At 47.7% G+C, this 14,234-nt stretch overlaps 1 protein-coding gene across 1 annotated transcript in view; it reads right to left on the bottom strand.

Annotated features, from left to right (window-relative positions):
* Window positions 1-14,234, bottom strand: part of NIBAN2 (niban apoptosis regulator 2) — a 64,767-nt gene continuing 50,533 nt past the window's right edge. The window contains exons 9-14 of the mRNA XM_087704792.1: window positions 12,373-12,560; window positions 11,464-11,619; window positions 9,128-9,244; window positions 7,620-7,727; window positions 4,976-5,087; window positions 1-3,825 (exon numbers count right to left, since the gene is read on the bottom strand). Of these exons, the coding sequence (XP_087560918.1) occupies window positions 3,098-3,825; window positions 4,976-5,087; window positions 7,620-7,727; window positions 9,128-9,244; window positions 11,464-11,619; window positions 12,373-12,560 (1,409 nt within the window). The 3' untranslated portion in view covers window positions 1-3,097. The remainder of the gene's footprint in view (window positions 3,826-4,975; window positions 5,088-7,619; window positions 7,728-9,127; window positions 9,245-11,463; window positions 11,620-12,372; window positions 12,561-14,234) is intronic.

Raw genomic sequence — 14,234 nt, 5'->3', positions numbered from 1 at the left:
TTAAATAAAGCTGATTTTTTTATTAATATATAAGCACATTCTTTTAAACATTTGGTATAAGATTTGCAATATATACTATGTTCGTTGAGAGAGAAAACGAGATAGGAGGAAAAGCAGCTTTGGTTCCCAACCTTAAGGCATTAAAAGATGGTAGAATCCGAGTGAGCGATTTCCCCCTCTCCTCCTGGAATCATTTCAAAGAGGAATTACTACAAATATTTTCATTTAAAAAAAACCAGGCAGAGGGAAACTGGAATGTTACAGCAGCAAATCGAGATGCGGAGGGCAGTGTTGAGTTGGGTGTTTAGATCACGGGCAGCTTCCCTAGGAGTCTTCCTATTTCTGGATCCGCTGAAGATCCATCTCCCTTCCTCAAAACGGGCACCACAATTTCCTAGAAGTTGAATTCCAATCCTATTTTCTTTCTTGAGATTCTGGAATTCCCCCTCAAAAGAGAGCAATCTTCTTGCCAGCAGATCCTAACTGACTCGGGGCAAAGCACCCATATTTTGCTGGAGAAAAACCCAAGGAGGAGAGATGATACCTCCATCTTGAGGTGAGGAAGGCCCTGGAGAAATTGGTTCTTGTAGGCCCCTTCGTCAATCAACCCAGTCAACGCAGAGATAGATGCTTAAGAGAGAAACCTTCACCCCTAACTTGGAAGAGGACCGTGGCCTTCCCAGAAGCAGCCGCCCTTTCCCTATCAGTGGTGAAGAGCCAACTTGAACTAAACCAACACCTCCTCCAAAACAGAAACCATTCAGATGTTGCCGCATTTCTGATTCGCCACCACTCTCAAGGCAGTGCTTGGCGTTAAACGAGAATATAGTGAGACCTTCAAGGAAGTTAAAAAAAAACACACACACAACCAAGGCCCAACCATATTGTCCTCCAGGGATGGATGAAGAGATGGAGAAGTGGTAGGGATGTGTGCATGTTCGGTGTAAAGAAATGTGGATGGGAACTGGCAGATTGTAACTCCAGTGCTGGAGCCTGGAAGCTCAGCGTGGCTTCCAACTTGCAACCCACTTCACAGATTCAGAAGGGAAGAGAGAAGGAAATCTACTCGGTTTATAAAGGCAGGGGTCCCTTACATTTTTACAGGGAATGAGTTCCTATTGAAAGGACGCCAGTCCTCCCTGCAAGGGCACAACTGAATTGCTAAACGTCACTGGCCAGAAACTGCCAAAGAAAATAAAAGAAATACCCCCGTCCCTTATGTGTCCCGCGATAAATCGTAACTGCCACCACACCGAGTGCATTTGAAAAAAAAAGAAAATAAAACATACTGGAACCTCGATGGCTTCCCGCGAGGCTGGAGATTTACGCATATCCAGTACATCACAGAAGTGACTATACCCTTTCACATGTAAATATTTAAGGATACCTTTTCATGGGACAACACTGAAGCTACAATGTATAGTAGTGAGTAGACAGCTTGTATAACAGTGTAAATTAGACATGAATGGCTGTGCGTTATTTTGAGGGGACAGCACATTTACACTGTTACACAAGCTGTCTGCTCACTACTTTACATTGTAGCCAAGTGTCGTTTCTTCAGTGTTGTCACGATATACTGAAATATTTACAAAATGTGAGTGGGTTTACTCACTTCTGTGTTATACTGTATAGGATCTCTCTTTATAGGGTCCTTTTTATAGGATCTCTGCTGTTTCTCGTCTAAGGTTGTTCTGCTCCTTTGCTTCCCTGGGAAGAGAGGGGAGGTACACAGAAAAACATTCATTCAGCAGAGTACCTGTGCAGGTAAACCAGGGGTCGGCAACCTGCGGCTCTGGAGCCGCATGTGGCTCTTTCATCCCTCCGCTGCGGCTCCCTGTCAGCGGTCGGCACCACAATGGAAAGGGCTTTCGGTTAGGACAGGTAGAGGAAAAAGGGATGCTGTGCTAGGAGGAGACTCTATGATGGGGGAACCGACTTCCGGTCAGCAGAGGAAAAAGGGATGCTACGCTAGGAGGAGACTCTATGGTGGGAGGGAACCGGACTTCCGGTCGGCTCTAGAATTCAAAGGGGGGCTTCCGGTTAGGACCTTTGTGGCTCTTTGAGTGCTTAAGGCTGCCGACCCCTGAGGTAAACCAAAGATGCCTGAGCAGGCCAAGATAACGAACTCCTTAACAATCCTACATAAGCATGACATATACTGGTTACTTGTTCTCATGGAACATCCTTGACTGACCAGTTAAGACATAACGTCCTCGGCCAGCAGTTCCCACTTACTTAAATTCCTATAGCAGTCTTGACGTATCCGTCAACTCTTGCCATTCTGGTTCAAAACCAGCAAGCCTTCGACAATACACACACCCTTTCTCTAGCCTACATCCACATGTTTCTAAAAAGTCTGCATGTTCCTACTTACTTTCTCCTGAAACTGGGGCATAACTCCATCTTTGCGTAACTTTGGACCGAGATGGATGCCGCGGGGGGCAAGAACGCAATTGGGCCAACGCCCGACAGCAATTTTAGTGCTAGAAACATCTAGAACAGGAGGTCCAGAAAAGGACAAATTAAAGAGATAACCGTTCCTAAGCATGAGCACTGGGTGAGGGGAAGAGAGGACCTCCTCACCAGGAGGAAGAGTCTTCTACCATCAACGGTTGGAAGAAGACAAAGGGACGGGACCATCAAACCAAGTTATGGGTCAAAAAGTCAAAATTAGTACCAGATCAAGAGGGAGAAACCTAATGGCTTCTCTCTGCGTTTCAACGCTCCAGGCACTTGTTAAGGCATCGAAGATGAATGAAGTCCCTTCTCCAGAACATCCAATACAACCATCAGGAGAACTAGTGTGTGGTTGTGTGTGTGGGAAACGCTCCAGTCCAAGACTAGGAAAATCACCCTGGACCCAAAAGTTGTAGAATGTACGTTCTGGGATTCCTGCCTTGCCATTCCTTCCCTCCCCCTCCTCCAAAGGCAGAAGTTCTCCAGAAGAATCAAATGCACCTCAAGTTGGAGGTGTTCCTATGCCCGCCTTGGATCGACTTGCCTTGGTCCTTCCCACCCCACAGGGTCCCCAGTTCTGGTCTCCCCCTTCCGTGTTTATCTGGCCACGAGGAATTCTCTTCCAAGGGGGGAGGCCGATCTAGAACTGCGTTTGCACCCCTTCGCTTTCATCTGTGACCTTGTGGCTGTTCTCCAGGGGGATTTCTGCTTCTGCCTTGGCGGCTTGGACAGAGAGCTCTTCCTCGCCTGTCTCTTTATTGCTGGGCTCCGGGCATTCTGCTTGGACTCCTCCATCTGGAGCTGGGGTTGGCGTGGGGGCAGCTGGAGAAGGTTCTGGGGCTTCCTGTTTCTCTCGATCGAGCTCGGTGGAGGATTCTGCAGGAGAGCCATCTTCTGTTTGTGCGGTCTCCTCCTCTTCCTCCTTCCTGGGCTCCGGGATTCCTCTGCTCTCTTGAGTAATAGTACCATTGCTTAATTGTTCCTCAGCCTTAACTCTATCCACAGCTGGGATTTCCAGCTGTTTCACCAGCAACATACGGACCTCCTTCACACCGTCCGAGGAATCCTCTGTCTGAGGACTAGGACAACGGTCGGACTTCTCTGCTTCCGAACCATCTGGAGATCTTTCCAAAGAACCCACTTCATCATAAGGCAGAGCACCTTCATCCATGTGTATCACGGAGACGACCTGCTTGGCCCGATGGTGCTTCTCATCCAGGGGGTCTGTGTCTGATTCGCCGGCGTACTCCTCGCCCCAGTTGATGGGCGTCTCCTCGCCAAGCAGGTGGAGGTTGGGGTCGCTGTTGTGCATCACAATGCTGTCGCGGTACAGGTTGTGCTTCCGCTGGACGGCAGCCTCTTTCACGGCTGAAATGAGTCGGTAAAGAGAAAAAAAAGGGAGGGGAAGAGCACGTTGACAGGCAATTCTCCCAAGTCAAGCAGGAGAACCGGTTCTCCATTTAAAAATAACAACAACAACAGCGAATAATGTAAGATCAGCTCTGTAAGAACGGGCTATTGTTTAAATCTTGGAATGTTTCAATCAATGCAATTGATAGTGGGACCAATGCAGATGGAAACTTCTGTATCCTAAGCTAAATAATACTTAAGGCAATGTTTTCCAAGCCAATGCTCCCAAGAACTATGGGATTGTTCTTTTACATCCAACAAACCATGTTGGTTAGGGGAATGTCATCCATCCATCCATCCATCCATCCATCATCAATCCATCTACCACCCATCCACCCATCATCTGTCCATTTATTCATCTATATACCACCCATCCATCCATCTATCCATTAACCCACCATCCACCTATCCATTCACATCCATCCATTCACCCACCATCCATCCATTCACACATCCATCCATCTACCCATCCACTCACTCACCCACCATCAATCAATCCACCCACCCACCCATTCACCCATCCATCCATTCATCCACCCATCCTTTCATCCCTCTACTCACCTATCCTTTCATCCATCCATTCACCCACCAACCCATCCATCTATCCACCCATCATCCATCCATCCATCATCAATCCATCTACCAACCATCCACCCATCATCTGTCCATTTATTCATCTATCTATCACCCATCTATCCATCTATCCATTAACTCACCCATCCACCTATCCATTCACCCATCATCCATCCATTCATCCACCATCCACCCATTCACACATCCATCCATCTACCCACCCACCCACTTACTCACCCATCCACCATCAATCAATCCACCCACCCACCCACCCATCCATTCATCCACCCATCCTTTCATCCATCTACTCACCCATCCTTTCATCCATCCAGTCACCCACCAACCCATCCATCCATTTCTCCAGTTAGTTTAGAACAATGGGGATTAAGGGTAACATCTCTGGAAGGTGTCAGATTGGAGAGGGAATTTACAAAGATGCTCCCTGCTACAGTAGGATGTGCAAACAGCACCTTTCCATACCTGGTTGCAATAAGCTACAATCCTACTCAATCAAAGCCAAACCAAAGTCTCTCACCCATCATGATATCTTTCATCACAGATTGGAGGACCACCTCTTCGTACGTGTTTTCCACCAGGATGAAGCGGGCAAAATCCTCAAAAATCAGCTCCTGGAATCTTGAGAGGTCCTAGCGAGAGAAGGAAAAAAAAATCACACCACTGAGAAGTTATCATGGACCACAATGATACACCCTGTAGGATCTGCTCTTAGAAGATAAGTAAGGCCACACTTGGAATACGGCGTCCAGTTTTGGTCGCCATATTACTTACAAACTTGCTGAGAATTGGAAAAAGTGCAAAGAAGAGCAACTAAGATGATTAAAGGCCTGGAGGCTAAAACCTGTGAAGAACAGTTGCAGGAACTGGGTTTGGCTAATTTAGAAAGGAAAAAAAAAAGGATTAGGGGTGACATGATAGCAGCCTTCCAGTATTTGAGAGGCTGCCACAAAAAAAGGGTGGGTCAGCTTATTTTCCAAAGCACCAGAAGGCAGGACGAGAAACAATGGGTGGAAACTAATCAAGGACAGAAGCAACCTGGAATTAAGGAGAAACTTCCTAACAATGAGGACAATTAGCCAGTGGAACAGAAGTTGCCTCCAGAAGTTGTGGGATGCTCCATCACTGGAGGTTTTTTAAGAAGAGACTGGAGAGCCATTTGTCTGAAATGGTATATAGGATTTCCTGCTTGAGCAGAGATCTGGACTAGAAGGTCCCTTTCAGCTCTAATCCGATTCATTTGTTTTACATGGCAGCCCATCTATTCTCCATGGCAAATTCAGAGAGCAGATCCAGGTTGCCCCCAAGGAGAAACAACTATTTGGAAACAAGCAGGTGTGATCAGGGACTTAAAAACGTTCTTCCCTGAAGCCAATGCGGGCCCACAAAGTCTTTGTTGGAAATAAAAAATAAAGGTTCAGCTCTGAGATTTTGTTTGAAAGCAGGTCAGCCTGCCATGTAATTTTATTTTAATTAAAAGCATCTCCTCTCTCTCTTTAAAGACAAATGAAATGAGAAGCCCAGAAGGGAGATTTTATGGGTAGGTTTTCCAGCAGGTTCCCCCAGTTTTAAGGAGCCTTTTGAAATAATAATGGATTAGGTAAAGGTAAAGGTTCCCCTTACACATATATGCTAGTCGTTCCCGACTGTAGGGGGCGGTGCTCATTTCCGTTTCAAAGCCAAAGAGCCAGTGCTGTCCAAAGACACATGGTCCTGTGGCCGGCATGACTCAACCCCAAAGGCGCACGGAACGCTGTTACCTTCCCACTAAAGGTGGTCTCTACTTGCATTTTTATGTGCTTTTGAACTGCTAGGTTGGCAGAAGCTGGGACAAGTCACGGGAGCTCACTCTGTTAAGCGGCACTAGGGATTTGAACCGCTGAACTGCCAACCTTTCTGATCAACAAGCTCAGCGTCTTAGCCACTGAGCCACCGCGTCCCTATTAAAGGATTAGGGTTGGATATTAGATTTCTGTATCTTTTGCTGATAAACACAAACCAGCTACAGAGCCAGAGATTTGGAGGTGGCCATTTGGACACTGCTAAAATAAGGGACATCTATTCCCTGCCATCGATAACATTTGTAAGCTCAGAGTTCAATTCGGAGTTCCTTGGTGCCCTCTGAGCTTCACTGTTTTCTTGTAGGAATTTCATTACCCAACTAGGTAACACCATCAGTGTTAGTGTGTGACTTGTTCCCTGCTTACATCTAGTACCTCTGAGCTTGGTTTATTATTTTCTCGCAGCTGACCATGCAAATTGGTTTTCAATGATCCGAAAAGCAAGCGCTACACCTGCAGGAATATGCGGGGAGAAGAAGAGGAGGAGGAGGGGTGAGGAGAAGGAGAAGGAGAAGAGAGAAGAAGAGAGAAGAAGAGAGAAGGAGAAGAAGAGGAGGGGGAGAAGAGATAAGAAGAAGAGAGAAGAAGAAGAGAGAAGTTGGAGAAAGAGAAGGAGAAGAAGAAAAAGAAGAAGACAGGAGAAGAAGGAAGCGGAGGAGAAGATGGAGAAGGAAGAGGAGAAAAGGAGGAAGAGGGGTGAGGGGGAGGAGGAGAAGAGAGGAGGAGGAGGAGGAGGAGAGGGAGAAGAAGGCGGAGGAGAAAGAGAAGGAGAAAAAGAAAAAGAGAGGAGGAGGAAGAAGAAGAGGAGGGGGAGGAGAAGAGATAAGAAGAAGAGATAAGAAGAAGAAGAGAGAAGGAGGAGGAAGAGAAAGAGAAGGAGAAGAAGAAAAAGAAGAAGACAGGAGAAGAAGGAAGCGGAGGAGAAGATGGAGAAGGAAGAGGAGAAAAGGAGGAAGAGGGGGGAGGGGGAGGAGAAGAAGAGAGGAGGAGGAGAGGGAGAAGAAAGCGGAGGAGAAAGAGAAGGAGAAAAAGAAAAAGAGAGAAGGAGGAGGAAGAAGAAGAGGAGGGGGAGAAGAGATAAGACGAAGAGATAAGAAGAAGAGAGGGAGGAGGAAGAGAAAGAGAAGAAGAAGAAAAAGAAGAAGACAGGAGAAGAAGGAAGCCGAGGAGGAGAAGAAGAAGGAGGAGGAGGAGAAAAGGAGGAAGAGGGGGGAGGGGGAGGAGAAAAAGAGGAGGAGGAGGAGAAAGAGAAAGAGAAAAGGAAGAGGAGGAAGAGAAGAAGAAGTGGTGAAGCCAAGGATAATCTTGAAGACTGACTCTTACCCCTTTGCAAGTGGGAGCCAGCTTCTTCAGCAGGAAAGGCACCGTGACCTGCAGTAGAGCTTCTCGGAAAAATTTCTTCCGCACCGTGCTGCTGTCGTAATCGTATTTCTGAGGACAAAATGGGTCAGAATCACACACGAGGGTCCTGAAGCAGACCACCATCTTCGCGGGGGGCTTCGCTAGCAAAAGAGCTGCCCTCCTTTCTCAAGTCGGTATTGCTGAACACAGAGTATTTGGCCTCAAAGGAGACTTTGGGGGATCTGCTCCCCTTCAAGCTTTCATAAGCATTTGGAGGAAAAAGCAAGGAAGCAGCTCAGGAGGGCAAAGGACGCCTGGGAAGAGGAACCATACAAGAGATGGCCAGGAGAAGGGCGTGGCCTGTCTGCACTCAAAAACAAAGGATTAGGTAGATAAGGGATATAATGCCCGAGTCACACCACACGTCCTTCAAAAGCTTTGGACGTGACCTTTCAGAAATTGCAGCCAAACTATTATTATAAATCATTATAAATATGAGTAAAGGGACAAGCTATTATATACCTGGCCGATCAACTGAAATTAATTTTAATCCCCTTGAAGCCCAATCAAAATTAGCTTTCATCTTAGCACCTGATTTTCAGATGAAGATGGTGCTTCATTCGGGGGCTACTTCTTCTAGGAACCACCAATCAACCATCCATCCATCCGACTACCCACCCACCCACCTATCCATCAGAGGTGGGTTGCTGCCAGTTTGGCCCGGTTCGTCTTAACCAGTAGTGGAATTCAGGCCTGGGTCACAGAACCGGCAGCGTCCTAGGCCTTCCAGGACCCTGAACACGATCCCTTGCCATTGCTGGGCCTCCACCATTTTTTATTTTAGTGACTGCACATGCGCAGTTCGTTGTAAATTGTTCTGTGCATCTGGCATGTGTATGGGTTGTGAACTGCATGTGTGTGGGCAGCAACCCACTCTTGCCATCCATCCATCCAACCATACTCACCCACCCACCCAACCAACCAACAAACCAACCAACTTCCCACCCAATGCACCCATCCATCCATCCACCCACCTACCCATCCATCCAACTAGCCAACCAGCCAACCAACCAACTTCCCACCCAATGCACCCATCCATCCACTCACCCACCCATCCATCTACCCACCCACCCACCCATCCATCCATCCAACTAGCCAACCAACCAACCAACCAACTTCCCACCCAATGCACCCATCCATCCACTCACCCATCCATCCACCCACCCACCCACCCATCCATCCATCCAACTAGCCAACCAACCAACCAACCAACTTCCCACCCAATGCACCCATCCATCCACTCACCCATCCACTCATCCATCCATCCATCCAACTAGCCAACCAACCAACCAGCTTCCCACCCAATGTACCCACCCACCCACCCACCCATCCAACTAGCCAACAGACCAATCAACCAACTACCCACCCACTCATCCATCCAACCACCCAACCCAACCCAACCCAATCCAACCCAAAAGTAGTGACCTTACCTTGAGCACCCGCTCCAGGATGCGTTGAATTGTCTTGCACAATTCATCTTTGCTCAACGACTTTCCCAGCTCCTGATGGAGAAGCGTCTCAAAAGTGTAGACGGTGTCATCCATTTGCTACAGCATCAAAGAAGGAAGCCATGGGGGGAAAAAGGAGGAGAAAAATAGTTGTGACTAGCACAGAATGGGGGTGGGGGGGGCAGGGTAGAAGGTGGGGGAATCATTGCACAAATGCTGCTGCTTAGTTATTTGCCTCGGATCGTTGGGACTTAAGCACATAATGATAGGATTAGCGTGATGACATTATTTTTGGTTTTCTATGGACGTCTGTTGACTGAGCCAAATATGATTAGAACGTCAGGGATAATTACAGAGAGGGCCGCTAGATCAGAGATGGGAAAACCTTAAAATAATAAGAATCAAGAGGCTGAAATAGCAATTCTATGAAAAAGGATTACAGTGAGCATTGGAGGCAGAAAGGGGACAGGCCCACCCACACGGGAGACCCACGAAAGAATACATGGCACATGGAGAGAACAATATATTTCTTCCCTTGTCATGATATCCATAGGAATAGCACTTAGACTTATATACCGCTTCACGTGCTTTTACAGCCCTCTCTAAGCGGTTTACAGAGTCAGCCTCTTGGCCCCCAATAATCTGGGTCCTCATTTGACCCACCTCGGAAGGATGGAAGGCTGAGTCAACCTTGAGCCCGGTGGGATTTGAACTGCCAAACTGCAGTTAGCCGGCAGTCAGCAAAAGGAGCCTGCAGGACTGCGCTCAAACCACTGCGCCACTATGGTCATTCTTCGAAACTAAAGGACAGGTAATTTGGTACCAGCAGTAGAAATACTTATACAGGTAGTCCTCAACTTAAAACAGTTCATATAGTGACTGTTCAACCCTTAGAAATGTTATAACCATGAGCCATGGTTATGAGCCATGATGACGCAGTGGTTAGAAATGCAGTATTGCTTGCTAACTCTGCCCACTGTCAGGAGTTCAATCCTGACCAGCTCAAGGTTGACTCAGCCTTCCATCCTTCTGAGGGGGTAAAATGAGGACCCAGATTGTTGGGGGCCAATAGGCTGACTCTGCAAACAGCTTAGAGAGGGCCGTAAAAGCACTGTGAAGCGGTATATAAGTCTAAGTGCTATTGCACTGACATGACCATTTTTCACCCTTGCCTGCCTGCCCCTCCTCTAAGCTAGAGAGGGAAATCTGAAGATGGCTTTGGAATTATCTGCTGTCAGAAGTTTTGGTAGTTTCAGATGAAGTGGGCGCATTTCATATCATCGTTTTGGATCTTTTAAAGAAAAAAAAAAGACTTCCAGAAACCAATATAACACATGAAGAAAGATGGAATTTTTGATAAATTCTCTCCTGGTCACTAGAGGGCTCCAGTTGACTTAGAAGCAGGGAAGGGCCAGCCCAGCTCTGGTTAGCACTGAGAAAGAAAGGAAGGAAGGAAGGAAGGAAGAACGAACGAACGAATGAACATAGAGTGGAAAAGACCTTGGAGGTCTTCTAGTCCAACCCCCTGCTTAAGCAGGAGACCTTATATCATTTCAGACAGGTGGCTGTCCAGTCTCTTCTTAAAACCCTCCAGTGAAGGTCCAGTGACCCACAACCTCTGAAGGCAAGTTGCTCGAAGGAAGGAAGGAAGGAAGGAAGAAAGTGAGGGAGAGGAAGAGAGAGAGAAAGGAGAAGAAAGGAAAAGGAAGGATGGGAGGAAGGAAGAAGAAAGAAAGAGAGGGAGAGAAAGGAGAAGAAAGGAAAGATAGAGTGGGAGGAAGGAAGGAGGAAGGGAAAAAAGAAAGGAAGGAAGAAAGAAAGGGAGAGGAAGAAAGGAGAAGAAAGGAAAGGAAAAGGAAGGGTGGGAGGAAGGAAGGAAGGAAGGAAGAAGGGAAAGAAGAAAGGAAGGAAGAAAGAAAGGGAGAGGAAGAGAGAAAGGAGAAGAAAGGAAAGGAAAAGGAAGGGTGGGAGGAAGGAAGGAAAAAGGGAAAGAAGAAAGAAAGGAAGAAAGGGAGAGGAAGAGAGAAAGGAGAAGAAAGGAAAGGAAAAGGAAGGGTAGAAGGAAGGAAGGAAGAAGGGAAAGAAGAAAGGAAGGAAGGAAGGAGTTAATAACTGGGGCAGCTAACTAAATTCTTTCTCATAATTTGGACATCTTGAAAAGATGGACGGCCTCGTTCATGGATTTTAGGCTTCCATCAATGGCTTCTAGACCAAGGCATCTGTCTTTACTTGCTGGAGGGAAGCAATGACTTCTGAGCTGGCCATAAGCCATAGGAGCCCATTTATTGACGCGAGTTCTTTCTTAAAGCATTCCTTACCTGCCTCATCAGGATTTGGGCACGCTGCTTGAACACAGAGGCACTGGAGACGTCAAACCTCTGCTGGAGACCTTCCAGCTTCAGCTGCTCCATCTTCTCATAGCAGGACTGCATCTTCACAGGATGGAAAGCTAGCTGAGACAGTTTCTCCATGTACTGGGTGGGGGAGAAAAGAAGGATGAGAAGATCCAAGTGTCTCAGCAATGTCTTTCCTGCTAAGGGCAACAGGGTCTTTTTCAAGGATTCTGTTCTGACTGGGTCTTCCCAAGAGCATGAAGCAAACTCGACAAAAACCCCCTTTTATTCATTGACTGTGAATTCTGCTCCTGCAAAACTCGGCAAGGAGTCTCCAAGAGTCACGAACCAATGAAGCGAACTGATTGTCTCCTGCAAACTCCACTCCCCTTCCGCTCCTCTTTTATTTCCTCTGGGAGGGGCCATTCACCGTCCACCTGTGGCCTTACTCCCAAGTCGACCCCTGTTCTTTAGCTCTTCCCTTTGTCTGGCAACTCTGTGCATGTGCACACTGGGAACAGGCTCCAGCTGCTCCTCTGCCTCACTGAAGTCTGACTCCGAAGGCAGCTGATAACTGTCATACGGCTCTGGCCCTCTCTCTGCCTCCGACACAGAGCCCTCATCCGAGCCTTCTCCAGACTCCAAAACTGACCCATCTTCCTCCCCAACCTCCTCACTGCCCGAATCGGTTGCCAGCTCCACTGGCTGCTGGCCACAACAGATTCCTCCACCTACATCCCTACATTTGAGACCTCCAAAAAATAAACAGAGAGAGGGAAGAGCTCTGAAGACAATTTTGATCAACTCTCCCTCCAACATATCTCTCAACTTTTTGCCACACCCAAAAGGACGACTCCGTCTGCCCATTCTTGTCCCCATCAACATTGGACTTACCTCCCCCAGCTTCTCTATCCCTCCTTCGTTGACAATGTTCATGTTCATGTCAGTGACGTCCTTGAAAAAGACTTCCCGGACTTCAGTAAATCCCTGGCTGGTGGGGATCATCAAGGCTTCCAAGATGGAACTGATGTAAGGTTGGACATGATTCCGGACACAGACCTCAGCTTTGGAGAAGACGGAGGCTGGAGGAGAAGGATAGAAGGACAACTAAGACCCACCATCCACCTTGATTTAAGAAATCCAACAAGCCCAATCCAGATGGCCCAAGCGGAAAGAAACCGTGGTGTATCTACATCCAGTAAAATAGCAATAGCAATAGCAGTTAGACTTATATACCGCTTCATAGGGCTTCCAGCCCTCTCTAAGCGGTTTACAGAGTCAGCATATTGCCCTCAACAACAATCCGGGTCCTCATTTCACCCACCTCGGAAGGATGGAAGGCTGAGTCAACCTTGAGCCGGTGAGATTTGAACAGCCGAACTGCAGAACTGCAGTCAGCTGAAGTAGCCTGCAGTGCTGCATTTAACCACTGCGCCACCTCACCCCCAAAATAAGCCCTTCCCGAAAATATTGAAACGCATGCGGTCGGTCCCCGCCATTTCCTGGGAGGTAGAAAGGGGGGGAAATGCCCCACGCTCCCCACAGGCACCTGCCACCCACGTGGAATGGCCTTGTGAAGGCCGCTCCCGCCTACCCTAGCTACCCTGTCCCTTCTCTTAGTGGCGGGCGTTAAGTGAGTGGCAGGCCCGGCGAGGTTGGCAAGAGTGTGTCAGAAACACAGAACTTCTGGCCCTCTCTGGATCAGCTGATCCACGGGACGATCTTAAGGGGCTTCCTCCACCTTAAAAATAATAAGACCGCCCCGAAAATAAAGCCAATAAGACTTATTTCGGGGTTGAAAAAGAAAATAAGACCCTGTCTTATCTTCGGAGAAACACGGTATGAGGAACCTGTAAGTTCTCCAGATGTTTTTAAATATCTAACCATGCTGAAGACCTTCGGGAAGCCACTCCCAATGGACCTAGCCAGTTCGGGCAACGAAGGGCAATTTTGGGAGATGGTAGTTCAGAAATTTCTGGAAGACCCATATGCCTAACCAGTTCTACGGCTTATAGAACTTCCAAACTATTCCACGAAGAGAAAAACATCCCAAGGCTGATCAGAACTACAGAGCAGCGATAATGAGATTATGCAAACTTTTTAATCCTATGGATAAAGGAAACAGATTAATTTCTTCGCCTCTTCTCAGTAACAGTAACAGAGCTGGATGGGACCGCGGAGGTCTTCTAGTCCAACCCACTGCTCATGCAGGAGAGCTATACCTTTCCAGACAAATGGCTGTCTAGTCTCTTCTTGAAATCCTCCAGAGATGGAGCACCCACAACTTTTGAAGGCAAGAACCAATGAAGCGAATTAATGGTCTCCTGCAAGCTCCACTCCCCTTTTATTTCCTCTGGGAGGGGCCATTCACCGCCCACCTCTGGCCTTCCTCCCAAGTCGACGCTTTTTCCTTAGCTGTTCCCTTCGTCTGGAAACTCTGCCCATGCGCACACTGGGAACAGGCTCCAGCTGTTCTTCTGTCTCACTGATGCTTGACTCTGAAGGCAGCTGATAACTGTCAGACGGCCCTCTCCCTCTCTCTGCTTCTGACACAGAGCCCTCCTCAGAGCCTTCCAGACTCCAGGACTGGCCCAGGTTCCTCTCCAACTTCCTTACTGTCCGACTCAGCTGCCACCTCCACTGGCGGGCCACATCTTCATTGCTTTTCTCTGCCCTCTTTCTAGAGTCCCTGCATCTTTTCTTTTCTTTTTGTACTGGGGTTACATAATACCAGCACCCAGAATTATCCCAGAAGG

The sequence above is a fragment of the Thamnophis sirtalis genome, unplaced genomic scaffold (genome assembly GCF_051295495.1).
Source record: "Thamnophis sirtalis isolate CommonGarterSnake01/CBP01778 unplaced genomic scaffold, rThaSir2_p1.2 scaffold_2, whole genome shotgun sequence".
NCBI lineage: Eukaryota > Metazoa > Chordata > Lepidosauria > Squamata > Natricidae > Thamnophis > Thamnophis sirtalis.
This window is presented reverse-complemented; position numbering and strand designations above follow the sequence as displayed.